Source organism: Verticillium nonalfalfae, assembly GCF_003724135.2.
Source record: "Verticillium nonalfalfae strain VnAa140/NRRL 66861 chromosome Unknown scaffold_46, whole genome shotgun sequence".
In the NCBI taxonomy this organism is placed as follows: domain Eukaryota; kingdom Fungi; phylum Ascomycota; class Sordariomycetes; order Glomerellales; family Plectosphaerellaceae; genus Verticillium; species Verticillium nonalfalfae.
The window spans coordinates 26,408-53,238 of NW_021167271.1; the positions used below are offsets into that span (position 1 = coordinate 26,408).

Here is a 26,831-nt window from a genome sequence, read left to right on the forward strand (position 1 = left end):
CTGGTAAAGCCCGGCTCATCACGTCATCAACCACCCCGACAGGCGACCTCGGAAACAGGCCCGCCTCTATCAATTGCGAGAACGCAACGTGGGTTGGACAGAACCGCTCCTCGTAGGCCTAGGCTTCATTTCGCACCTGGAAAGACCAGACGAATGTCCATGTCGCGCATCGCCTGTGACGTTGATTGATCTTAAGTGCTTCGAGGCCGGAGTAGCAACATGGAGAGCCTTGTGTCCGAACGCTATCGATCAGTCGGCTCTGAGCATGGTTCTGCCGAGTTACGCCGTAGAGCATAATACGTGTGGCTTGTGCTGAGGTCAATTCCGGTCCTCATGGGATGGGTACCGTGCAATGTAGTGCAGCAGGTCGACATACGAAGAGATCAAGTAGACAACTAAAAGGCACGCGACACGCCGGATACCGAATTATAACGATTCAGTTACGAAGGGTACATCGCATGCCACCGCCTTTGCAACGGAAATCGGTTGACAAGCTACCGATGAGTTCGTGGTCGCCGGTTGCATTGCGGCTAACCGCGGAAAAATTATGTACAAATGAAACATCAGGGCTGAAAGCTTTGCATCCGTCTCTCTCTCTAGGTGTTGTAGATGCAAGTTCACGCCATGCAGTTGCGCCAGGAGTACTACCGCCGTCGTCTTCCTCTTGGGAATACATGCAGACAAACATATCCATGCCGCGTCCTCGCCTATAGGCAGGATATGGCTCACTTCTTCAGTCTCGTGTCCAGGTCCTTCAGCACGTTCTGCACCTTCTGGACAAGCTCTTTCCTGCGCGCCCGCGCGTCTGGGTCACCATTCGTTTCTACAGCGTCAAGCTTGAGGATGACCTGCATCATGACCGTTTCGGTAATCTTGCGGTGCTCATCCTCCAATTTCTTCGCATCTGTCGGAGTATTCGCCATAAAGTCCTGGCATAATGGGTACAGAGTCGTCATGAAGTGATTGTCGAGTTCATTGAGAGCCGCAATGGGGCCTGTCGCAGCAGCGGGCCGAGGTGACGACGGCGTATCCGAGTCGCGACCCGGCAGAGAGAACGTTGAAGCGCTGTCGCGCGGGCTGCCCTCGGTCTTTGACTTTCTTGACTTCTTCGACTTCTTCTTCCGACGCTTCTTGTCATCGCCCGTGCCCCCGGCACTGCCTCGATCGTCGGCAACAACGACCATCTCCTCATCTGAAGTGGAGCCGCTCTCCTCACCAGGAGCAATATCGGGTAGAACCACCATGACTTCGCTATTGTTCTTGACGCCATAATCGCGGACGGGTGCCGCCGGCTCCTTCAGCTGGCGTCCTTTGTAGAGAATCTTGGCGCGACGAGCGCGGCGGTCGGAGAGGTCAAGCTCGACGGCGATGCGATCGCGAATGTCGCAGACACGAAGCTTGCCGTCACCAATGGTGTAGGCGGGGAAGTGTACTGGATAAGTCACGCCCTTGTTCTTGAAGAGCAGAATATCATCTTCGGGCGCGGGAGGGACCGCATTGTGGGTGCGGGGTTGGTATCTTGAGCCGCCCGCGGGTTCGTGGAGGTCTTCGGAGGTGATGTAGCTAAAGTCGTCGTCTGTGATATTAGGGACGCCGCCTAACGAGGAGCCATAGGGTGAGAGGGATTCCCGGTTTATAGGCCAGCCGTATCTCGACATGCTGAATGGAACGGCCAGCAGGATGCAGCCAATGGTGGTGTACAAGACGATGTGAGGGTCGACGCCTAGTTTCTCCGCGACGAAGCCGGACGAGATGGTGATGGTCTCAGCCAGGCGAGTGAGAGACTTGTCGAGATAGACCTGCGCAGAGGTCGGTAAGAGGGCGGTGATGCTCGAGAGGGCACCGGAAGATGCGAGAAGTGGTAAGTCGGAAGCCACCTTGGCGAGATGGTGCGGTCCTTAAAGCTAAGGACGCTGCAGACTGGGAGGGGGGGTTTGAGGGTATATAGGGGCGGGGGTATGCGAGACAGCGCAGCGAAGCGAAGCGAACCGGTGCGAGGACGTCAGCGAGGCCGAACGGTGGAGGTAGGAGGTGTCGTCGTCGTGGTCGCGGGGTCTCGGCGGACAGGGACGAGCGTTCAAGGCTTCCTTTCTGGGTCTTTTTTTTTTTGCCCCTTTGAACTAAGACTTTTGCCGGCGCCTGGCGAACGCAAGTGACGATGGGCGAAGCGGGCTGGTTTGCCTCGCAGAGACGGGATCGGCGACCGTATTGGCAGGGTCAAGGGTCGAGGAACGGACCGGTGGGGGAGGCTCCTCTCGAAGCGTGAGGCTGTCGGGGACTGTCTGGAGCGGGATGCGCTGTCAGCGTTTCTCGCTTATCCAAGTTTGGAGGCAAGCTGACGGCGTCAGGAGGGGGGATGCATGAGAGATGGGGTGATGGGAGGATGGAGCCCACTGCGAATCGACAGAGGCAAATGTTCAAGGCTATTGGTGACGAATGACAGAGCGCTTGTCGTCGGACTTGTTAATTGGTCAGGTGGGGGAAGGACGGTGTTCACGACGTACCTGGGGATGGCCTATCACGAGGGCATTCGACGAAGTAGCTTGACTCAATGAACCGACTGGGCAATCTGGAGTGACGACTGATGGCAAGATGATGTGAGTTGGACGGCGCAGGTTGCAGGCGGGTGGTGCAATAGGATCGGAGGCGTGCGGTACAGGTGTGACGAGATTCGCGAAATTTGCATTCGAAGACGAGAAAGTAACTCCGGCGTGTTTCGTTTCGAGTCACCGAAGAGGCAAGATGGCCAACGCCTGCGAGGACCCCTGGGCTGGCTGCTGTGCTACAGGTAACGAGAGAGGTGGCTTCTGGAACGATCCCGCACGGCCAGCCAATCGTGCACATGACAGCCGGCTGTTGCCAGCGGTCATATGCCTTAAAGATCTGACAAAGCCCATCACCCTTACCAACAGTAGCAGCCAGTACAGAGGGATGGAGCAGAATTCTAGGTAAGCTCGCAAGGCTGGGTATTTGGAAACATCATTTGAAATCGGAATTGCTTCCCTGATCATTCAGCGTTGTCACATGTTATCAATATGCTCTGATCCCGATGCCGTCCATTGCGAGGTGAGGTGGCCGACAGCGGCAACTTGCTATATCCTCCATGCCCACTAAAGCCTGGCCATTACAGTGGACTTGCCTCGTCTTAGCGTCCTCAGCACAGCTTGGGGACAAGCTCATTACATCATCAGCATATCCGAGGGCCGGCATCTCGAAAAATGGAATCCCGAGCACAGGACCCTAAGTACATCATCTCCGTCGCAAGCCCAGAGTTCCCAGGAGTTCCCGGGTTCCAGCCTTCAAACACTCCCATTTGACACCATTTGCAATTACCGGTAAGCGCCTCTTGCTTCGATCCACTCTCCGGCCTTTGTGTGCTTCGGAGGCTCAAGGGACCGATTGCGCCATCCAAGCTTCAAGCCGAGTCGAGACGAGTACCTGACAAATCCCCGTGCAGCTCACCCTCCCATCGCCGTCACCACCTTCGGAGCCCCTCCACTAAGAGACTTGTGCCGCATATATATCCACCGTACCGCGGCCACCTGCGTCGCCAACAAACGTACCCCTCCAAACCAATGTCCTTCATCCGCCGCTTCTTCTCCGCCGCACCAGCCATCAACATGTCGCAAGCCAAGGAAACCGTCCAGAAGTACATCGACGACAACGCCGTCGTCGTCTTCTCCAAGACCTACTGCCCATACTGCAAGGCCACCAAGCAGACTCTCAAGGACCTCGGCGCCGACTTCCTGACCGTTGAGCTCGACACCCGAGGTATGTACTCCTGCTTTGCGGCCCTTTCGTGTTCTCTCTGCAAGACAATTGTGCTTACAACCCATACAGACGATGGTGCCGCCCTCCAGGACGCTCTCGAGGAGATCTCCGGCCAGCGCAGCGTGCCGAACAACTACATCTCCAAGAAGCACATTGGCGGCAACTCCGACCTGCAGACCCTGTCCAAGAATGGCCAGCTGAAGAAGCTCGTCCAGGCGGCCAACGCCATCAAGGCGTAAGAACGTCTTTCATAGCCGTACAGTACTTGGGTCGGCGCTGATGGGAGGACCAAAGATCGAGATTATAATATGAGCGGTAGAGAGCACCTCGCTCCTCGTGGCAGATGCTTGAAGTGTGTGGAATAGACTTAAGATATCCGTCAACCATGCTGCCACGCCATTGACATGTTGTACATTTCTTTCACCTGGTTCCCGTGCAACCTCTTTCTGAATAGGTAAATACTCCATACATCCACTTTTACAGCACCTGCGTCGCAACAGTACCGACCGGCCGCTCCACAAACTCCATGACGCCCTCGATGATGTTTTTCCTCGCCACCTCGGACGCAACCTTCTTGCCGGCGAGGTAGTTCAACCACAGCAGCCTCGACACGCGCTCATCCTCGACCCGTCCCACGGGCTGTCTGCCCTTGCCGTCGTCGTACAGCACGTCCAGCGCGCCCCTGTCGTCCCGCAGCATCAGCAGCTCTCGCGTCTTCGGCAGCTTGCCGCGGTTAAAGATGGCCTTGAGCGTGCGCACCGACTCGCCAAAGGCCTCGTCGCCAAATTCCTGCGGCCTGGGGTTCGAGCGCGTCTGCACGGCGCGGACAAAGGCGTCGCGTAGGTGGTGGAAGTCGGTGTCGCGGACGGGCACGATGCGGAAGGCACTGCGGCACTGGAGGTCCTGCAGCAGGGCCGTCCACGTCGCCTCGCTCTCGGCCGGATCGAGGAGGGACTGGCGTAGCGTATCGCGCTCTGACGGGATGAGAGTCGAGGCGATGGGGTTCACCTTTTTCACGAGGTGGTGTTGCAGCTTGGCGATGTCGGCTGTCGCAACGTAGAAGCCGACAATGTAGACGCCGATCGAGAGGAAGCTGACAGTGCGCAGGCCAAGACCGACGAGGGTGTACTCGACGCCGGCGTCGTCTTGGACCGTCGCGGCGATGGGCTGAGCGGCCTGGCTCGCATCGCGGGAGGAAGGCACGTCGAGGTGGCGCGGAAAGTCGGGCACAGTGCTGTTGCCCGTGGGCACAATCTCATATCCGTCCTCGTCGTGCACGACCACCTTGCGCTTGACGCCGCCGTCGGTCGTGAACGTCTCCGAGGGCACGGTGGGGGCGTCAAGTTGTGTGACTCCCGCCGCGGGCTCGCCGGCGGCCTTGCGCTTCTTGTTGTTCTCTGCCTGAATGGCCTTGTAGAGCTTTGTACCCGTGAATACGATGCCAATGGCACCGGCGAGGGCGCCAGCCGCGAGGAAGTAAGTACGGTCGCGGTCGTAGTCGTTGCGAGCGCGGGATAGGCGACCAATATCCAGTCGTTCAAGGGGGCGTGATGGGTCGCGGGCACGGAGGAAGGTTCGGCGAGGGGCACTCCGGGTATTCGTGCGAGCGGTAGCCCGAGGAAGGGCGCGGAGAGGGGCGCTGCGCATCATACTGGGCTTAATCGGAGGGTGTCAAACAAGGTGTGAGAAGAGAAATATTCCGGTAACAGTGGGCAAGAAAGATCCCAAGGCAGGTAAAGAGGTCCGTCGTGGAATCCCGAGCCGCATCGGAAACTAGGTGGAAAAGACCCGCTGAGGTGGTGTGACAGGCGTGCTGATGGACGGCGATTCGAAAGCTTGGGCAGACAAGCTCTTCCCATGGTTCGATGATCCACGCATCGTCGAAGAGACGGACCCTTGCCGAATGACGTCGTGGTCATGTGACCTCTAGTAACGTTTACTACCCTCAGCCCCCCAACATCATCAACATCGCTGTCGAAGCTTCCCTGTGACGTGGGCAATGGACTGAAAAAATACATTCCCTTTAGGAGGATTATGGACTTCAATACTATTATATTCTTCTTGGGAGGAGGTGTTCTCGAAATATTCGAAATCTCAAGCGATACCCAAATCTCCTGCATATTCAACACCCATCGTGAACACATCAAAGAAAATGACCCTTAAGAAACATTCGGAAGCAGCACGCATTCTTCTTTTTCTATATTTTCAAAATCTTTCCGTGACTCTCTTGTGGTTTGACGATTTCCCTGCTTCTCTTAAGGCCAGGTGCTTGGAAGTGTACAATCCCGACAGATACGTACGAGTTGTGGAGGTTGGCTCAGTATACAGCTATCGTCTTGCGTCCTGGGATGACCACACCAACTGCTGCATTTTGCAATGACTGTTAAATTATATTAAGTCTACTCAATTGTGCTACTAAACGAATTTCCCCGAGCTTCCGGTTAAAACTCGCCTTGACAGGTGAGCAGGACCGGGCAGTATGAGGTCGCTGACATCTTCCCGGTGTTCAACGTCTATGGTAATTTTTATGATAGACTGCCTGACACAACTAAATAGATAGTAATCTTTTTTTTTCGGTTTCCCTTTTGCCAGAGCTATCATTCTTCAGTTGACACTTGAAACAACCACAACATATGAACAACCGTCATATGTGTCGAGCAAACAAGGGGCTTGGAAACAATGAGCTTTAAACACAGCCATCAGTCAACTGCATCAGATACAATAGGTTTGACGTTCCTGCAACTTGAAACGAGACTAATGCTGGCTTAGTCAAGCACTTGAAGGAAGCTCGGAGTATAAGTCTTTCATGTCTGGCAGACGGTCAAGTTTTGGATGACGAGGATTATGTGATCCAGGCCATTGATTGTCATCCTCGTTACACATGAGGCATGAGAGACTATGAAGATGTCATGTTTGCTATCTATTTTACGGAACTACTATACTCGACGGCCAAATTACGAAGCGGTCTCGATTTTACGTGTCGATGCTGCGAAAATATTTTTAATCAAGAACACATCGGCTACCTTGATTCAATCTGATCTCGGGAGCATGGTGTGTAATACTTAACGACTAGGTGTATGTAGTGTAAGTTTGAAATCAAATTCTGACGACAGACTACGCTTTCATCGCTAAAAATCGCGATCTCCAGCAAAGCGATATTCGATCACAGTCCATCTCTCCAGATACCTGTCATGGCTTCGACGGGTTAGCGCATCCGTAAAAGGCCTAGCGTCGCTGATTGCACCGCATAGTCATCTCACGATGGAGTCGCCGGTCGGGAAGCGCAGGTGTCGAGGCCAATAGAGATGACCCCTCATGTGGCTTGACTGGTGGCGGTTCGTCCCGGCCTCCACGGCGTTGCATCCAGGTAACTGGGCTGGGCTGATCGCAATGTCGATCTGGCCGGCATTCTGCCTGTAAACATGCCTTGCAATCCCCAACGGATACTGAAGGCGAGACAAGAAAAAAAGCACACTCGTCACTCGAAGTGGTCGCTGGAAGTGCAGTCATCGGACTCCGGGGGTCAGAACGGCGTCTTACTAAAGTCTACCTACCGCGGATGCATGTACGCCATTCGAAGCAAGAGTCGCATTAAAAATCGCCATGGAGATGCTGACATACCCTGACGGCTTGAATGCTTCGTCTGCACTCTGGCGGGACGGCATGAACTGGAACAGTCGTCCCAAAGCAGAGACTCGTGATGTGTAGCCAGGTGACGGCCGGATTCAAACATGACACCCCCTCTTGAGACATGGGCCCTTCTTCCGTCATCGTCAAAATGCTCAGCAGTCTGACTGCCCTGCTGACGGATGCTATGGTAGGTACCTAGATAGTCACAGTCCTGATGCGCTGCGAGCACTTCTTGTGGTGGTTCTCATTGCAGTCGCGTCCCGTTCCTACCTAGGTACGCTGCTAAGTAGGCCGGACCGACCTGCTTTGGCCAGGTGCGGGTGGCCAGTGTGGAGCGCAGTTGCTTCGATCCGACGGTGAGGGAGCAGGCGCCCTTCCTGTCTCGGCGTGGCCGGTGCCACTGTCATTGCCCCTGCCCTTCCGCCGCTGACCCAGTCCCTTGCCTTTACCGACTCGTCAATGTGTACTTCTCGTTGAAATCTAGACTGCACTTACTCGCTGGCCCCGGAACTTGGTACCGATCGTATCATCCACATCTTTCGCGAGAGGAAGGAGTGAAAATGAGAACAATTATCAGAAAATCCGTAGCCATGTAATTCGCTCTCCGAGGACCGTGGCCCTCTTCTCCTGGCCAAGCCAGATGCATCTGCACTAAGGGCACCACTGATTGTGATTCACTGCGTTCCAGCCCGCACCTCAGGAGATCAACAAAGAGCACATAGTGTACGTACCACCTATTAGTGGACGCGAGGCTGAGGAGAGCCCCACGTGTGTCGCCCGGGCGTTTACCCACTGACTCCGCCAGGTTTCGCCTGCCGTCCCTCTTCCTGGCAACACCACACAGCCCAACCCACGATCTCTCCCGTACGACTCATCTTCTTTCTGAACAGAGAGCTCAGAAGCTTCTGGTCCCGACGCCTCTGACCACCGATAATCCAAAAGCACCGAGAGATAACCAACCTCGCGCCCGCTGCTTCGTACGTGCAGCTATCCCTGACGACAAATACCGATTTCTCGATTCCCCCTCACCTTGCCTCGTCTGGACACCGACAGCCCCGAACCATCCACAACCTCGACATCTTCTTGGCGCGTTATCCTCACCAGGACGTCCTTTTTTCTCCGGCTTTCGGATCACTTGTCGAGTCTGGCTGGCATTTGATTGCCGCCACCCGAGTTTGCCCATCATGCGGCCATCGGCTCCATCCCTCGATATGATAGCCGCCCAGTCGTCGGGCAGCGGTGGCGCGCCCCTCCACCCAGAAGACTCTCGATCTTCTTCATCGACAAACTCGCCTGCTCCGGCTGATAACGAAGAATCCGACTTTTTCCATGGCGGAAACGATTCTGTATCCTCCCTCGGCGTACCAAATATCGAGGACATGCAGGTCAGCGACGTGGATGACGAGTGTCTCACTGGCATAGCCCTGCTGCCCAACGAGATCATCATCAGCGTCTTTGCCAAGCTGAACACCACATCCGACCTATTTCATTGTATGCTGGTCAGCAAGCGTTGGGCCAAAAATGCTGTCGATCTATTGTGGCATCGCCCCGCTTGCACCAACTGGAGGAACCACTCGTCCATCTGCCAGACCCTGCAGCTGAAGAACCCATTCTTCGCATACCGCGACTTTATCAAGCGGCTGAACCTTGCTGCCAGCGGTCTCGCTGATAAGATCAACGATGGCAGCGTCATTCCGCTCTCCGTCTGCAGCCGCATCGAGCGCCTCACGCTGACGAACTGCCGCAACCTGACCGACCAAGGCCTTGTGCCTCTCGTTGAGAACGCCACGGCTCTCCTGGCTTTAGATGTTTCGGGGGACGAGAACATCACGGATGCCTCTATTCGAACCATCGCTCAGTACTGCAAGCGACTTCAGGGCCTTAATATTTCCGGCTGCCGTCACATCACGAACGAGAGCATGATCGCTCTGGCAGAGAGCTGCAGATACATCAAGAGAGTAAGCCTACCCTCCTCTGCCCATTCATCGCTTCCCCGCCCGAGACGGACGCTAATCTCTGTGTTTCACAGCTTAAACTCAACGAGTGCGCCCAGCTGCAGGATGTCGCGATCCAAGCATTCGCCGAAAACTGCCCTAACATCCTCGAGATCGACCTTCACCAGTGCAACCAAATCCAAAATGAGCCCATCACTGCGTTGGTCGCCAAGGGCCAGTCCCTCCGCGAGCTGCGCCTGGCTGGCTGTGATCTGATTGATGATCAGGCCTTCCTGAACCTGCCCCTCGGCAAGACATATGATCACTTGCGCATCCTAGATCTGACTTCGTGCGCTCGCCTGACTGATGCCGCCGTAAGCAAGATCATCGAAGCCGCGCCTCGTCTTCGTAATCTGGTCCTGGCCAAGTGCCGCAACATCACCGATGTCGCCGTACATGCCATCGCAAAGCTGGGTAAGAACTTGCATTATCTGCACCTGGGTCACTGCGGCCACATCACAGACGAGGCAGTAAAAACCCTCGTGGCGCACTGCAATAGGATACGATATATCGATCTCGGATGCTGCACGCTTCTGACCGATGATTCCGTCGTTCGCCTCGCCCAGTTGCCCAAGCTCAAGCGTATCGGTCTCGTCAAGTGCAGTAGTATCACAGATGAGTCCGTATTCGCGCTTGCCCGCGCTAACCACCGCCCCCGGGCTCGCCGCGACGCCTATGGTGCTGTCATCGGCGAAGAGTACTACGCGTCCAGCCTGGAGCGTGTGCACCTCAGCTATTGCACCAACCTTACCCTCAAAGTGAGTTGATATGGGACAACCTAAAAGAACGATACCTGTACTGACAGTTTGCAGAGCATTATTAAGCTACTCAACTACTGCCCTCGACTTACCCACCTTAGTCTGACGGGCGTCACCGCTTTCTTGAGAGAGGAATTCAGTAAATTCTGCCGACCTCCACCGTCAGGTACGTTTTTTTACCGTCATACTTGTCAATCAGTTTGCTGACATTTTTTGGCTCTTTCAGAATTTACTGAACATCAGCGTGGCGTCTTCTGCGTCTTCTCGGGCGCTGGCGTTTCTCGCCTCCGCGACTACGTCAACACGGATGATGAATACGCATCGTTGAGAGAGTGGCCCCTTCGGTTCCAGCGCAGCCACGCGCCGTCGGCCTCCCGCATGGCAGACTCTCATTCCAATTCCCTGATGAGGCCCAACGTCGGTGGCAGCTCCACATTACTTGGTATCGAGGGTCCCTACGGCGAGATTGACGAGCAAGAGCGTGAAGGTACTGAAGAAGAAGAGGTCTTGGATGCCGACGGCAACGAGATGGGGGCGGATAACCAGCCTCCGACGATGAACGCGCAAAACCTGGTCAATAGCAACGCTGCTGCTGGCGTTCCTCCGGCTCCCCCCAGTCATCCCGTGCCATCTGCCAACATGCCGACCCCACCGCCCAGCTACCAACTCCCTCCGCACAACCAAGCCAATCCGGCGACGTTTCAGCACATCATGAATGCGGTTGCCCACTCGAGACCATCGCAGCCAACGGCCGTTTCTGGATACGATTCCGCAGGTCTCAGCTCGGCTTCATCTTCACTCCCCGCAACGATGATTTCGCCCCAGGGCACCAATGCCGGGCAGAGCGATTCGACTGGTCGGCAGGCGTCACCCCCGGGGGCAAGCACCGCCTCGTTGACCAGCCCTCACAACTACGGCAGCGGAAGTGGCTCTCAGACTGGACCTGCTCCTTGACCGGTGCGCATCAATGCCTAGCAGACTGGACGAGGAGCGACATGATGTACGATTTTATGCGAAATGCTTAGTCTTTACGGCGACTTGCGCGATGAAGCCCCCTTCAGAGGGAGCAGACTTTACAGACAGAGATACCCGGATTAAGAGGCAATGAAAGGTTTACGGAGACAGGGTCCGTGGGTAGACGGGCCTCACAAGGACACGGGGTGGAGTGGCACGAAGGCAACACGGGAGACATGCACTCGCGCGAGCGTTGAGCGCAGCGATATTTGGAGCAGCACGAACTGCTATGGCGTTATCGGACGGGGTGTGCTTGGTCTGCATGGTGATGACCCGATTTAGCGTTTGTAGGACCGTTGTTGTATCCCTCAAGGTTGATCTCGCTTCAGCCGAAGGAACGCCTCGACGGGAATGCCTCGACGGCAGTCTGGTTTTGTTTACCTGATTTTCTTTACACTAGCCAGAGGCTGTCGCCAGCGGTCTTTGGCTTGACGAAGATGGCAAGCTGATGCGGACGTGAATCATATAGTGATGCGGGTGCCGTATGGCTGATTCGACGTGCGACCTGTTCATATCAGTTCTTGGTCACCGCTGTCATTTAGTCGCACAAGTCTGTATCATGGCACTGATGTGGGAGACCGCATAGTGTAATTCTAGTCGGGACGGCAAAACACGACCCACTACTTTCGCCACAACTTGTCTTCCGCCCAGCAATCCCTCTCACGCCCCCAATACCAACCAAGTTTGATCCACCGGCTCTATTTGTCCCGTTCCAATGCTAGCCCTCAAGCATGTCTCCTAATGGGCCTGGAGAGAGTGCGAAATGCCACAGTCCAGCGTTCTTCATGTTTCTACCGCACGAGAACAGACTTTCAGGCGCCTGCGCCCGCAAGACCCAATGCTCGGCCTTCGACGACGTTGGCCAACACTCCTGTGCGCAAGCCAGCCAATGGGGCCGAAAACGTCTGAGGCTGAGAGCCTGGAGGGCTATCACCCGTTGCACCCATGTTCTCTCGAGCTGCGATACCGCGGAGGTCTCAAGCCTGGGCATGGCGGACGCGCGCCGATGCGGATTGATAGCGATAGCTTCTGACCGAGATACGTCGCCGCCAAGGCGGACACCCAGACTCACCAAGTCATGGACTACCCAAGGAGAGCTGGTTGCCGCACACTCGAAGCCAGTGGTTCGCGGACAGTTTGCAGGAGCGGCGGCATGAGGCAAATCTGGTCTTGTCTGGAGAGGAGGGAACGGCCAGTATGCTCAACATGGTGAGGGCACGACGCCTCTTCCGACTGAACAGCGGCATGGTGCTCAGCAGTTTTTGAATCATGCTGGACGAGGAAACAAGTTGATCAAGCTTGATCGACTACACCCCCGGAAGCGGCCGATGGCATTTCTCGAATCCCATTCGAAGGCATCGTTATCCACCCAGTTGAGTCACTTCGTCAGCTGTACGAGAGCTGCCTGCCAAAGCACCTCCGATGCCGTATTCCAGGTGCCACCCAAGACAGTAACGATCTGGACTGACCATCACATCAGCTACAGCACGCAGCAGCCTGAGTACACGACCACACAAAGAACGAGGGTCTTCGATGAGAGCACCTATCTTCGATTGCCATTGAACATAGACCGTCCTATCAGCGATCCGATTCAGCTGCAACACGCTCGGCATGCCAATATCGAAACCGTGTGCCAGGCATGTCACGCCGAGCAACCTCTCACAACCCTAATAGGTACAATAACCGCAGTATCCACAACTCTCTGTGCATGCAGTGAAGTCGTCGTCATTCTCAACCCAGCTTAATTCAACCCCCTCATCATCCGGCCCGTGAGCGTTGTCTTTTTTCTCGATTCCGCTGTCATCGCCGTCGCCGGCCAACCAGGCCTTCCATCGCGCCTCGCAACCAGAGGACAGCACGCCCGGCAGCCCAGGCGTCTGTTCCCTCACGTGTATGGCCGTTTCTCCTTCGCCGCGCGTGAGCTCGAGTCTCCCATCGTGTCTCTCGCGGGCGAGGACGAGCACCCGACGCAGCAGCACGGCAAGGAGTCCCAAAGGCTCTGCAGACGCAGCCTCCCACTCGGAAAGGCGAGAACGGACGTCGAAAATGGTCACCTTCTTGAAGACACCACTCCTGTGGTGTGCAAGGATGAAATTCGGCGTCTGGGACAGGTAGAGGCGGGGCAGCTCTTTAGCGAGATGGTCCACATCGATGCTCTTGACGGAACGAGTTTTGAGATCAAACAGTGCCCTTTGGGGGATGGCCCGGCCGGCTTGTTTGACGGTCAGGGGTCCATCTACGGGAATGGCGGGTGAGATGGCTTCTGTTGAGAGGCTCGCAGCTAAGTCCTCCACGGGCGAGTGCCCTGAGGGGACTGTTGTCGACTCCTCGGCAGCCAGGCTGGCTGGCCCGGCCCTTGTGGCTACGGCTTCGCCTGCGAGCGCGGACAGGTAACCGTCGCCTTCGTGTCGTACGAGACAGCGCAGACCGCCGAAACAGTAGCCCAGTATCCGCTGGTGCGATGCCGAGCCTCGAGCCTCGCGGTCCAGGGTTGTGTACGCATCAGGAAACGTATGTCCGTACCCACGTATGCCGTCAATGGTCTCTTTGGGTGAATTTTCACGGCGGATCAAGTGAACGGTGGAACCCACGACGTTGACAAGCATGCGAAACGCCTTATCATCACCACTCGTAAAGCGGAGGAGGTTGCCCAGGGTGCTGCCGCACGCGACGATGTCGATGGGCGTCGACGAGACGGCGGCGAAAGATGGCCGTGTAAGAAGGATGGACTCGATGGCTGGCTCCATCGGGTGCAAAGGCAAGCGACTGGCATTACGATCTCGGTAGAAGACCCCTGAATCTTCCTTGAGTTGGGGAGGCTCGGAAGGGGGATTCCACCGAGGAGGCAAGCCGGGGATGATGATCGTAGGTTTGGGTTTGTCGAGCCAATTGTACGATGCGACAAGCTGACAATCGGATACTCGTGCTTTTTCGACAGGTATGGCATCGTCTTTGGCTAGTTTCGCGACCGCAATGCAGGCGATCTCGGGCCCAAGTGGAAGGGGGGGATAGCTTGGTGCTGGTGAGGCGAGCGGCATGGATGGACCCCGACGCCAGCCATATCGGCCGCGGTTTGCTCCCCGACCTCTGAAGTTTGAGCTGTAGCCTCTATGATTAGCTGACATTGTGATTGAGTAGACGGGGATAAGATGACGGGCGACTTGAGGAGGAAGAACTTGGAGCTATTTCTCGTGTCCTCAGTGACCCTTCACATCCGCAATTACACCCAAGGTTGACCTTTTCTCTTTCTTCGTCAGGCTGCCTGCGCCGACGGACAGCACTCATGGCGTTCGTCTGTTGGCTGCAACATTCTGCCTGTGATGCGCCTTGCGGCCATTCAGGAGGCCGAAATTCATGCGGGAGGCCTACCATGATCTGCTACGTTTGGTGTAACCCGCGCCCAAGTGGCCGATGCCTGACCACCACCCTGCCGGCCAGTCGACGACCAACGGACCAACTTGTCACGCAATGCTCAGGATGGAAGGTCTGGTCATTGGCCACACATATCTTCACCTACTGGTCTATTTTTTCCATTCAGACATTGGCGGGACTTTCGATCCCCAAGGCGTTTCCTTCATGAATTACTTCTTCTCGGAAAGCCATCAACAACGATAAGATCAACACATCCTTTCACCGTCTTAAAGAAGGACCTTCCCCACCAAAGCGAGCCATCTGTTCGTGTTGGACGTATCGATTTATCGATTGCAAGGCCTCTGGCGTTTTCCTTATATTGCCACAGTCCTTCTCTACCAGAAGTTGCTATCCACCACCGTGTTGACCAAGCATTTCAATGTCCCATTCGGTCAGCATGAAGCCTGAGAACATCGACCCAGCTCGTACGAGACGTCTCGCAAAGACCTTTAAAGACATCGTCGCGGGGCACCGTACCGTCTCAACTGCCACCGACGCTCGCCTCTACCTGGAAGCTGTGAGGGCTCAGCCGGACCCATCGGCTTGCATCGAGACCATTGTGGCCAGCGAGCACGGCATTCGTGGTATAAGCACAAGCGTCCGAACCGATCCCTCACCCGTGTTTCTGACTGCCCATGTCGTCCCCTTCTTGGAATACCTGGCAGATCCGGGCATCAGAGCCATCCACGAGGGCAGTCTTCTACGCCAAATGCTTTTGGCGATTGTGAACCCCCCGATTGCCTGGAACTCTCTCCTGACGCTATGGCTTGATGACACGCTTCAGGACGGAAATGCCGAGGTCTTTGCCTGGCTGTCTCTCGAAATTGTCACTCTGCCTGGGCAGGAACTCGTCTCCATTGTCGAAAGCTTGGTCGCCGCCGTGGAGAAACGCTCATTCCTCCATGACACCAACCCCAAAGTCCGCGAGCTTGGATATCGGATCCAAAGGGCTCTCAAAATCAACTCTGCCGTCGAGTCAGGACCCATCGGGGAGGCGCCGGGCGGCCGGCATGACAACGACTGCGCAAATTTCAGAGATATCTCCGTCTATCCGACAAGCGACGAGTTTGCCTCTTCCCTCCGACCTTTTCTAAGGCTTGCAAGCGTTGTTGCTCAAGCCGAACCCGCAACTCGGCCACAAATACACCTCGACAACCAATATCGCCTTCTGAGGGAGGACATGTTGGCCGAGCTCAAAGAAGACATACATGCTGTGATGGGCAAGACGAAAGGCAGGAGACGTCCACAAGTCTTTGGCATGCTTCAGCCTATCAACATCGACACTGGAACCGAGAGGCGAGCCCAAAAAAGTACACTCCTCATCAAATGCGGCCTAGGACTTGAGATGCTGGATAAGATGGATTCACAAAAGCGAAAGAAGCTGCTCAACGACGACAAGAAGATCCTAGGTCATCAAAGTTTTGGTGCTCTATGTAATGAAAAGGAGATCATCGGCTTCGCCTTCACTGTACGTGACGTCGACCAACTTGCAGAGAAGGTACTTGGTCTACAGTTCGCTGGCAACGACACGCTGTCGAAAGCTCTGTCAGCCTTCCGAAACCCTCAAAACCTTCGGTTCGTCCTTGTAAACACCCCTGTGTTTGCGTATGAGCCGGTTCTTGAGAGACTCAAGACGATCAGGGACATGCCTCTCGAAAAATACCTGCTGGTACTTCCTGATGATGACACTTCCACGAACGACTCTTTCACTCCTAGCCCAGAAATTGCAAAATTGTTGAAGACTCTTAATAAGTCGAGCGCATCCATTCAACTGAGTTTCCCGAAGGGACTCAAAAGAATCCTACTAGACGAATCACAGACGGCATCGTTGAAAAACGCCTTAGAGAGCCCACTCTCCATCATTCAAGGACCTCCAGGTGTGTGCCACAGGGAAGCTAACGTCTCATGTATGCCACAAGCCAACTAATAGTATCTTCCCTAGGCACGGGAAAGTCTTTCATCGGGGCCATAGCAGTTCAGTTTCTCTTGGCGAATAGAAACTCCCGGATCCTCATCATCACCTATACCAACCACGCTCTGGACCAGTTTCTGGAAGACCTCACTAATGTTGCCGGAGTATCGCAGGAGAAAATGATCCGTCTCGGTGGGAAGTATACTGCAGCGACTGAGCCAATCCGATTCGACTCCCTCTATCGCAATAGCAAGCATTACTTGAGCAATCATTGCCGCGATAAGATCAGAGGGCTGCAAGAAGAGGCTATGAGCCTTCGAGCGGAAATCGAGCAAGCCTGCCGAAGCATTGGGCGCAATGCTATTTCTGCTGATGACGTGCTCTCTTATCTCGAATTCTCGGAACAATACCAACCACACTACGACGCATTCCTCATGATGGAGCGTGATGACGGCTTCGTCACGGCTAACCATCAAGGCAAGGCCGTTTCTAGAGACTATCTCCTCCGACGGTGGAGCACAGGGGCTCAAGCTCCAGAGCCGAGATCGGCGTACGTGCCGCCAACCCAACATCTTGTATGGGGGATGCCTGTACCCCAAAGAAAGGTTCTTTACAGCACATGGACCAATGCTGTATACAGAGAAAAGATCGAGAACCCTCAGACACTCACCGACCAATTCGACGATATTCAGAGACAAGTGGATTATCTCTTTGCCGAGGCAAAGCGTAATTTCATCAAGACGAAGCGCATCGTAGGCTGTACGACAACTGCAGCTTCTATGCACTCATCTCTGATTTCGGCGTTTGCCCCTGATGTTGTCATGGTCGAAGAGGCCGGAGAGATTCTCGAGGCACATATCCTTGCGGCTCTCCAGCCTTGCGTTCAGCAACTCATCCTGATTGGGGATCATAAACAGCTGCGGCCCAAGGTTAACAACTACACTCTCACTGTTGAGCACGGTGGCGGTTTTGATCTCAACCGCTCTTTGTTCGAGCGACTCATTCTACAGGGCCATCGGCACACTACTCTCTGCAAACAGCATCGCATGCACCCTGACATCTCGCAGCTTGTACGACAGATGACGTACCCAGAGCTGCTTGACGGAGACAAGACGAGTGAGCATCCTATCATCCGAGGTCTCTTGGGTCGAGTTATGTTTATCAATCACGACAAGCCCGAGCTTGACGGAGCTGGTGCCTACTCTCAAACCGATGTGGACTATCGTGCAAGCAAACAAAATCCGTTCGAAGCAAAGCTGGTTCTTAAGTTGGTCAAGTACCTGGGCCAACAGGGGTATGGAAATTCACACCTGGTTGTGCTCACTCCCTACCTCGGCCAGCTATGCCTTCTTCGCGACGAACTGAGCAAGGAGAACGACCCACTGCTGAACGATATGGACTCTGCTGAGCTCATCAGAGCTGGTTTGATGACGACCGCGGCGAGCTTGGTTGCGAAGACGAAAATCAGGCTCTCTACCATTGGTAAGTTGGTGAAGGATACGCAATTCTTGATTCGGCGAGACACATGCCCCTAGATTTTGGACCTCAGCTGACGCGACTAAGATAATTACCAAGGAGAAGAAAGTGACATTGTCATCGCGTCACTAACGCGTAGCAACGCCAGAGGCGATATTGGGTTCATGAAGGCACCCGAGCGACTGAATGTCTTGGTATCTCGAGCACGGAATAGCCTGATCATGATTGGAAACTTGGACACATTTATAAAGTCTACCCAGGGTCAACGTGTGTGGGTGCCGTTTTTCAACATTCTGCGCGAGAAGGAATTTCTCCAAGATGGTCTTTGGGTTCGCTGTGAGCAGCATCCCTCTAGGATTGTCATGTTGGCTGGACCTGAGGACTTTGAACTCAAGTGTCCGGATGGCGGGTGCTCCGAGCCGTGCGGAACAAAGCTGAAATGCGGATTGCATACGTGCCAACGGCGATGTCACCGTCTGTTGGACCATAGTGAAACGCCGTGTCGCCAATTGGTGACCCAATTTTGCGGCAGGAAGCATAAATTCGAAGCTCCATGCGGTTCTGGGACCGAAAGCTGCCGGAAGTGCCTGAAAGAAGACGAAGAACATCGTCAGAAAGAAAAGGAGTTGCAGAGAAGGGCGCAACGCAACTTTCAACTTGAGAGCGAACGACTCGTTCGAGAGGCCAGCTATCGGGCCCAACTTCAACAACTCGACGAAGATATCGAGGCTGAGCGTCGTATGCTTCAATTCGAAAAGACGTCGCAAGAACAAGATAAAACGCTCGAGCAGCGACGCGCTGATCTCCAGGCCCTGAAGCAGACGCGGGCTAGACGAGAGGCCATTGTCGAGACCGAACAGAAGAATGAAGCCGCTTCTGTGGTAAATTTAGCGTCATCCAGCAAGCCTAAAGCTGGGTCTGAGATCGAGAACACAGGCGCCCAAAAGGAATGGGAGGGAATGAAGCGGGTTGATCACGCGAGATGTGATGCTTTGGACACATTGATGAGCCTAATAGGTCTCGAAGGGGTCAAACAGAACTTCCTGTCTATCAAAAACAGGGTCGACACATCAGTCAGACAACAGATATCTCTCAAGGTTGAGAGATTCAGCTGCAGTCTGTTGGGGAACCCGGGAACTGGTGAGATTTTGCAGGCCGTCACAAGACCTAGAAGCCTGACTGACAACCCCCCCTCAAGGCAAAACAACTGTGGCCAGGATCTACGCTAAATTCCTTACCTCGCTGGCAATCATTGCAGGCAGTGAATTCGAAGAAACCACAGGCTCGAAGCTGGCTTCCATGGGTGTGACTGGTTGCCAGACTCTGATTGAAAAGGTTCTTGAAAACGGAGGTGGCGTCATCTTCATTGATGAAGCGTACCAGCTGTCTTCAGGCAACAGCCCAGGAGGTCGCGCTGTTCTCGACTTCCTCCTCGCCGAGGTCGAGAATCTTACAGGAATGATTGTTTTTGTCCTTGCTGGCTACACCAAGCAGATGGAGACTTTTTTTGCGCATAATCCTGGCTTCCCTAGTCGATTCCCGCTGGAGATGAAGTTCGAAGACTACGATGACAAAGAACTCTTGAGAATATTGGAGCGTCAAATCAGTAAGAAGTTTGGCGGACGAATGACAGTCGAAGACGGCCTGCAAGGGCTGTTCTGCCGGATCGTTGCCCGCCGACTCGGGATGGGCCGTGGTACGGAGGGGTTCGGCAATGCTAGAGCTGTCGAAAACGCGTTCTCCAGGATTTGCATGCGACAAGCCGACCGTTTGCTGAGCGAGAGACGCAAGGGACTGCGACCAGATGACCTTAAATTGAGTAAGGAAGACCTCATTGGGCCACAGCCGACCAATGCGCTTGAGAACTCTACAGCATGGGGGAAACTGCAAGGTCTGGTTGGCCTTTCTTCGGTCAAAGAGTCTGTACAAATGCTTTTGGACACCATCCAGGCGAACTATCAACGTGAAATGGCTGAAGAGCCTGTAATACAGTTCTCGCTCAACCGCGTCTTCTTGGGCAGCCCAGGCACAGGGAAGACCACGGTGGCGAAGATTTATGGTCAAATTCTAGTCGACCTGGGGCTGCTCTCCAGTGGAGAGGTTATTGTCAAAAACCCCTCGGACTTCGTCGGTGCTGTCATGGGCCAGTCGGAGCAGCAGACTCGAGGTATCCTCGCAGCCACGGTTGGCAAAGTCCTCGTCATCGACGAAGCATACGGTCTCTACGGCGGAGGTGGTACGCAAGGTAGGGGAGCTACAGACCCTTACAGGACTGCCGTCATCGATACCATTGTAGCTGAGGTCCAGAGCACCCCTGGTGACGATAGATGTGTCTTACTCCTCGGATACAAGGATCCACTGGAGGAAATGTTCCAAAACGTCAACCCTGGCCTCAGCAGACGCTTCCCGCTGGCGTCTGCCTTTGTGTTCGAAGATTTTGACAATGACGATCTTCGAAAGATCCTAGATCTTAAGTTGAAGCAACAAGGGTTCAAGGCCACGGACCAAGCAAAAACTGTCGCCATCGAGGTGCTGGACCGGGCCCGCAACCGACCCAATTTTGGCAACGCTGGCGAGATTGACATACTGCTTGACCAAGCCAAAGGGAGCCACCAGAAGCGATTGTCTCTCGGCCAAACAAAGCACAGAGTGACTCTTGGAGCTGTCGACTTTGATGCGGGCTTCGAGCGCATGCAACGTAGTCAGACAAACATCCCAATGCTGTTTGAGGGCACTGTGGGCTGCGAGAAGATTGTCGCAATCCTACAAGGCTATCAAGACATCGTTCGTACGTCGAGACTTCTGGGAATGGATCCAAAAGGGCAAGTTCCATTCAACTTCCTATTTCGAGGGCCGCCAGGGACAGGCAAAACGTCGACGGCTAAAAAGATGGGGAAGGTCTTCATGGACATGGGCCTTTTGGCTAGCGCAGATGTCCTCGATTGCTCTGCCACGGATTTAATCGGACAGTATGTTGGGCAGACAGGGCCCAAAGTGCAGCAGCTCCTTGACAAAGCTCTGGGGCGCGTCCTTCTGATTGACGAAGCCTATCGTCTGGCAGATGGCCAATTTGCAAAAGAAGCTCTCGACGAGTTGGTCGATGCCGTCACCAAAGACAAGTATGAAGGAAGGCTAGTAATAATTCTGGCCGGCTACGAGAACGATATCAACCGCTTGATGAGCGTCAACCCTGGTATGACAAGCCGCTTCCCTGAAACCATTGACTTTTATAGCCTCGACCCAGGCAGTTGCCTTGAGCTATTGACGAGAACGCTTCAAAAGCAGAAGCAAAGGCTGAAGGGAACCAAGGGTGATCTCAATCTCGGCTGCTTCGAGCGACCGTCAAGGCGGTTTGAAGTGGATGTCCTGCGCTTGTTTGACGGTCTGTCAAAGCAAACATCCTGGGCGAGCGCACGCGACATCGAGACCCTTGCCAAGGCTGTTTTCAATGTTGGCCTCCGGGGTCTCAAAGAAGGCGGCGGTCACTGTATCCTAGTCTCAGAGGATGTCGTTCTCGGCCAGCTGCAGAAGATGCTGCACGAACGTCACAGCCGTGAAAAGCGAGTGTCCCATCAACTCACCACAGGATTAGCAGATCTCTCTCTCCTTTCTCCACCAATCGCGGAGCCGACGTTGATGCACCAGCATGAAGAAAGGACAACGGAGACATCGCAACAGGGCGCCAAGGAGGACGACTTGACCCCTCCTTCGAGCCCAGAGCCCAACCTTCGCTTCCAGAATGACAGCATTCGCGATGCTGGCGTGAGCGATGAAGTTTGGGAGCAGCTGCAGAAGGATGCTCAGGCGGAGGGCGACCAGGAAGAACAGTACCAGTCGATGCTCGAGGCGAAGAAAACTGCAGATGAAGGAGAATTGGACCGCATCATGGGTGAATTGATTGGAGCAGAGAATCGCCGCCGGCAAGAGGCTGAAGCCAGAAGGAAATTAGCGCTTAGTGGGCGTTGCCCTGTTGGCTACGCCTGGATCAAGCAGGCCGGAGGCTACCGATGTGCTGGGGGGTCGCATTTTGTGCGTGATTTGGAGATGGCATGATCCCTAATTATTTGACCCGTTAATGAGAAAGCAGGAATAAGGTGGTTAGATCACACCATACTGCTGGATGTGCAGTGCCAGTGTCATCGGCAAGGCTCTTTCTTCCTTGGCGAGGCGGGTCATCAGAGTTTGTGCTACAGGCCCACGCGAGACGTAAGAATAACGAGTCTTGGGTTAGAAGCCCCCGTAACGATAGTCTAGACAATGTCTATCAACGCCACCCGGAATGAATGCCAGGCCCTTGCCGAGTGCCTTTCCTCCTGGGGCTCGGGGCTCTCGGCTCTCGGGGCTCTCGGGAGTCGGAACTTCAGAGCGCGGTGCACCCACATAGGGCCGGCCGGCCCAGTCATACGAAGCGCACCCAGGGACTGGATTGATGACTTAGTAGCGAGCATCACCATTGTGTGTTGCCATCGCGCGCGTAGAAAATTGAATAAAAACTTGCGGGGGACCCCATGGGGAACACCAAAGGCATGTGCATGCAAGACACCTTCTGTCAATATCACAAGAGATATATTTGAGACACGATTGTAGAATGGCCACCAACGCGAAATGGCACGAGCTGCCTAGTGAGAACCCGCCCATACGATGTTTATTTGACGCGGCTTGTCGCTGACTTATTACCAGACAATACCAACCCCATCTGGTACAAGGATGCAGGCCTACGTCGCAACGTAGCCTTTGGTTTGGGACTTTGTCTCGTTATTGCCACGAATGTAAGTTGGTAATGCGACTCTCGGTAGCTAAGACTTGGGACTGACTATTATCGCTGTTAGGGATGTAAGTTTAAGTGCCGTATACGCACTTGCTCTGCCCATCACTAATCCACTTCGAGATCAAGCAAGTCTTTTGACCGGCTTTCAGGCCATGCCCTCTTGGCAGAAGTAAGTGCTTTCTCTGTGCGCTGTATTCAATGACATCGTGCTGATACTGTTCTCAGATACTTCAATCGGCCAACTGGTGCCCTGCTTGGTATCTACGCTGCATCGTTCTTTTTGCCATCAATTTTCACTTCATTCATTGGTGATTATCTCTCCACCAAACTGGGCCGACGCTGGTGCATCCTTATTTCTACGGTTGTTTTGATCATTGGGGCTCTTGTCAACACATTTGCCAATTCAATTGGCATGTGGTGCGGCGGTGAGATCTTCTCCTGTATGACCCCCTTGTTCACATCGATACTGATTGTTCAGGCCGTGCGATTATGGGAGCCGGTGTCGGAATGATCAAAGTCGCGACCCCCGTGCTCATCCAAGAAATCAGCCACCCGCGTCTCCGTCCAATTCTCGGCTCTTGTTACCAAACCTTTGCGTATTTCGGCAGCTTCTTCTCAGCTTTGATGACTTGTGAGTAGGAATGAAGGCCTTTGTCAATGAAGTGAGGCCTAATTCTCTTATCCAGTCGCTGGCCTGTACGTTCCTGGCAATTGGGGATGGCGCTTCCCTTCGCTGCTGCAAATCCTTGGTCCTATCGCCGTCATGGTGGTTGCAATTTTCTGCCCGGAATCACCACGCGTAAGCTCAATTCAACTTTTCATTGTACCATTCTAACATCAGAAACCAGTGGCTCATCAAGAACGATCGGGCGGAAGAAGCTCGGAAAATTCTGGCCGACTTGCATGCTAACGGCGATGAAGACGATGCCCTCGTGAAGTTTGAGGTGGAGCAAATCACCACGGCTTTGCAGCGCGAAATGTCCCAACGACAAGCGGGTCTCTTGGACTTTTTCCGCTCTCCTGGAAACAGGCGACGACTGGCTACGCTCGTTGCTCTCGCATGCTCTTTGAACTGGGTGGGAAATGGCATCATTACTTAGTAGGGTTTCCCAGAGTTCTATCATGTTCTTGGCTGACCCTTTAGTTATCTCGCCCCCATTCTGAGGTCTGTGGGAGTAACTTCTCCCGTACAAATCACGCTCATCAACACGGGTCTTGGTATGTCTCCCTCCATCACGGCTGGTACATTCACTGACTTGTCTACAGCTATATGGAATCTAATACTCGCTGGTATGGCTTCTGTTTATTGTGATAAGGCGGGTCGTCGACCTCTTTTCCTGATTGCTACTGTCGGCATGTTAAGCTCGTACGCCATTGTTATGGGGTTGTCTGCTGGTTTTGCGAACACCAAGCAGCGGTCGCTTGGGACAGCCGTTATCCCATTTCTTTTCATGTGAGTTGACTCAGAAATCCCGAGTAAGGATCTCCTGTCAAGCTATCTTACGCTTATACCGCCGCTAGTTACTTCGGATTCTATGACATGGCATACACCCCCCTGCCCATCGCTTACACAGTCGAGATCTTACCCTTCGACTTGCGTTCCAAGGGCATGGCTCTATTCACTAGCACCGCCACTTTGGGTAATGCCTTCAACCAATTTGTCAACCCAATTGCTCTCAAGAGCATTGCATGGCGCTAGTAAGTCTTGCACCAGCTCAGTCCGTGTTCGGCCCAGACACTGATCATCTCGGACTAGCTATGGTGTGTATATTGCCATTCTTATCTTCTACTTTGCTTTTATCTACTTGATGTTTCCGGAGACCAAGCGTCTTTCTGCCGAGGAAGCTTCAAGAGTCTTTGATTTTGACAGGAAGGGCCGCCCTCGCGACAGGACCCTTGATGTTGAAACCGTGGCCAAGAACGACCTTGACAACGAGAAGCTGTCCAAAATCACATCTGAGGCGGAGAAAAAGGCGTGAAAACTCAAATCCAGTGACTCTCCACCATAGTCCATGGGCTCTGCAGACAACATCAAGATACAGTTAACAGCTGTTTGTCTGCGAGAATGCAGGCACCAGCAGCATTAATTAGTTGAGTACGAAAGCTTGCTTTTCGAGTCATTTGACTATGGCTCCCATCAGTTTGAAATACACTTCATCATGTCAAGATTACCGCAAGATAGAAATGCATCTTCAAAGTGCCGTACGGCATGACGTACAGTAAGCATCATCGACGTTGTTGGTCACAATGGCGGAAGTATGGAATGTACATCTTAACACTTCTATGGTGGATATTCTACTGGTAATCATACTGCATGGTCTCATGAAAATGATATGCGGGCAGGTGCTAAACATACCACGAAGACTGCCGAAGTAGCGGATGCTCCTGAGCGATATGGTAGCCTCTTGGGACATGGCACTTACTGCTGTTGCTCCTGAGCGATATGGTAGCCTCTTGGGACATGGCACTTACTGCTGTTACGGTCGGCCCCAAAAGGAGCTCAGTGGCAGCCCTTACACGGTCGTGAGTGCCTTGCTGGCAAATATCCAATTGAGCTAAAAGAATACGTGTGGAATCAACGTCGTTGATTCAACTGGGCTGCATTCGTAGAGGTATAGCCCACAAGGCTATACAACGTCACCGGGTCTAAACCGTAATAACTGCGTACAGCCCAGTCTGGCTGCTCCGATATTGCTATGTCCGGCAGTGACTTTGATGCTGAGATTCAAGTAGTGACGGCTGAATCCTCCCCGAGACGAGTGCCACTGCTAACGCCTTGACTAATCTCAACTCCTTGTTATAAGACCATTTTCAGGCCATGATCCAGCCGACGACCTGATGCCATCCGATCCATCGTCGAAGTGCGTACTAGATAGTCAAGTTCATTGCTGTCGTGTGACACGATTACTAACGTACCTTAGACAAGGTGCAGTTTGATTCCCATGGACATGACGTCTCGGGCGTAAATTGCGTCGCGAGACCCACGCCACTCGTCTCAAAATCCTGAGCCTCAACGAATAATGATACCGGTTTGGGATTAGCTTTCGGACCTACCTGCAACGCCACTTATTCTCGGCCAAAAAACGGGGAGCTTGTGGAATGACTAGGCATCGCTGATACTCGCCTCTTCGTCTCGGTAATAGACCAAGCTGTGTGACAATATTGTAAGCGAAGCTGGCGGGATAGTCGGGGCAGTCGGGGGCCAGGTCCTATATGTGGAGGAATCCCGATTGACTTCTCTTCCCCCACTTCCCCAGACTCACTCAACACAATCTGTGGTCTCCGGCAGCCGCTCACCTGCCCGCCATGGTCAACCAGATTCCCGGAACGCACCAGCGTTTGCAAATCTGCTTCCAATGTCGGAGTCGCAAGGTAGGACAGGCTTCCTGACCCCGCAGAGAGTAGGATAACCGCAAACTGAAGCCAAATTAAGCTAATGCAACCTTGCCTCGTGGCCGCAGGTTCGATGCGATGGAACTCTTGGCGGATGTCGAAATTGCAGCCGCTTGAATTTCAAATGTTCCTTTACTGAGCCGACGGCTTTTGAACATCTGGCGCAAAGGTCTTCCGACCAGTCGCATACCCCCGGTGCGGTCCTTCGACGACGAGCTCCGAGAGCTTGCCTTCCCTGCCGCCAGAAAAAGGTTCGCTGTCAAGGGACTCGACCTCCTTGTGAAAGATGTCATAACTTTGGGATCGATTGCGTGCCTAGCCCTAGTCGACGCGCGCGCCAGACACCTGCAGGTAGTGGATCCCGCGAGCCAACTGTGATCACTCCACCACACGATGCTTCGATCATGATACCTAGCTCCATACCCGCTGTCTCACCAGAGCAGAGAGAAGCTTCTACAGCAACTGACAGCGAGACATCTCGTGCTGGAAATCATGTGCTCAATGAAGCAACCAGCGTCACCGCCGAGACACCCCCATCATCCGAAGCTTTGACACCCCCGGGCAGCACGACGCCGTCGCTGACCACGATCATGAGGTCAGTGAACTCGACAGAAGCAACGAAAGCCTTTCTTGCGCTGCGATCACATTTCAAACTGACAGGTGACCAGCAAATCTGGACTCCATCATGCCATCATCAAGCAGCA

General features: G+C 54.0%; 8 protein-coding genes across 8 annotated transcripts; 4 read left to right on the forward strand and 4 right to left on the reverse strand.

Moving 5' to 3' along the window:
• Nucleotides 1-725: 725 nt before the first annotated feature.
• On the reverse strand, nucleotides 726-3,210 carry D7B24_006437 (uncharacterized protein; the record flags this gene model as incomplete). The annotated part of the gene is made up of 3 exons (XM_028640567.1): nucleotides 726-1,799; nucleotides 2,238-2,282; nucleotides 3,184-3,210. 3 exons carry the CDS (start codon nucleotides 3,208-3,210, stop codon nucleotides 726-728), a joined length of 1,146 nt encoding a protein of 381 aa, XP_028495203.1.
• Nucleotides 3,211-3,575: 365 nt separating this feature from the next.
• On the forward strand, nucleotides 3,576-4,010 carry GRX1 (Glutaredoxin-1; the record flags this gene model as incomplete). Its single annotated transcript, XM_028640568.1, has 2 exons — nucleotides 3,576-3,771; nucleotides 3,841-4,010. The coding sequence occupies 2 exons, from the start codon at nucleotides 3,576-3,578 to the stop codon at nucleotides 4,008-4,010; spliced, it is 366 nt and encodes a 121-aa protein (XP_028495204.1).
• A 238-nt stretch (nucleotides 4,011-4,248) lies between these two features.
• On the reverse strand, nucleotides 4,249-5,421 carry AIM18 (Altered inheritance of mitochondria protein 18 mitochondrial; the record flags this gene model as incomplete). The annotated part of the gene is made up of 1 exon (XM_028640569.1): nucleotides 4,249-5,421. The coding sequence occupies one exon, from the start codon at nucleotides 5,419-5,421 to the stop codon at nucleotides 4,249-4,251; it is 1,173 nt and encodes a 390-aa protein (XP_028495205.1).
• Nucleotides 5,422-8,585: 3,164 nt separating this feature from the next.
• Nucleotides 8,586-11,107, forward strand: D7B24_006440 (uncharacterized protein; the record flags this gene model as incomplete). The annotated part of the gene is made up of 4 exons (XM_028640570.1): nucleotides 8,586-9,359; nucleotides 9,431-10,153; nucleotides 10,208-10,319; nucleotides 10,380-11,107. The coding sequence occupies 4 exons, from the start codon at nucleotides 8,586-8,588 to the stop codon at nucleotides 11,105-11,107; spliced, it is 2,337 nt and encodes a 778-aa protein (XP_028495206.1).
• Nucleotides 11,108-12,834: 1,727 nt separating this feature from the next.
• Nucleotides 12,835-14,292, reverse strand: D7B24_006441 (uncharacterized protein; the record flags this gene model as incomplete). The annotated part of the gene is made up of 1 exon (XM_028640571.1): nucleotides 12,835-14,292. One exon carries the CDS (start codon nucleotides 14,290-14,292, stop codon nucleotides 12,835-12,837), a length of 1,458 nt encoding a protein of 485 aa, XP_028495207.1.
• A 665-nt stretch (nucleotides 14,293-14,957) lies between these two features.
• Nucleotides 14,958-23,245, forward strand: D7B24_006442 (uncharacterized protein; the record flags this gene model as incomplete). Its single annotated transcript, XM_028640572.1, has 10 exons — nucleotides 14,958-16,153; nucleotides 16,576-17,040; nucleotides 17,131-17,972; nucleotides 19,165-20,754; nucleotides 20,899-21,855; nucleotides 22,160-22,172; nucleotides 22,554-22,588; nucleotides 22,647-22,735; nucleotides 22,884-22,903; nucleotides 22,960-23,245. The coding sequence occupies 10 exons, from the start codon at nucleotides 14,958-14,960 to the stop codon at nucleotides 23,243-23,245; spliced, it is 5,493 nt and encodes a 1,830-aa protein (XP_028495208.1).
• Nucleotides 23,246-23,315: 70 nt separating this feature from the next.
• D7B24_006443 (uncharacterized protein) lies at nucleotides 23,316-24,109 on the reverse strand (the record flags this gene model as incomplete). Its single annotated transcript, XM_028640573.1, has 3 exons — nucleotides 23,316-23,486; nucleotides 23,562-23,806; nucleotides 24,064-24,109. 3 exons carry the CDS (start codon nucleotides 24,107-24,109, stop codon nucleotides 23,316-23,318), a joined length of 462 nt encoding a protein of 153 aa, XP_028495209.1.
• A 165-nt stretch (nucleotides 24,110-24,274) lies between these two features.
• Nucleotides 24,275-24,713, forward strand: D7B24_006444 (uncharacterized protein; the record flags this gene model as incomplete). The annotated part of the gene is made up of 2 exons (XM_028640574.1): nucleotides 24,275-24,432; nucleotides 24,491-24,713. 2 exons carry the CDS (start codon nucleotides 24,275-24,277, stop codon nucleotides 24,711-24,713), a joined length of 381 nt encoding a protein of 126 aa, XP_028495210.1.
• Nucleotides 24,714-26,831: the final 2,118 nt, after the last annotated feature.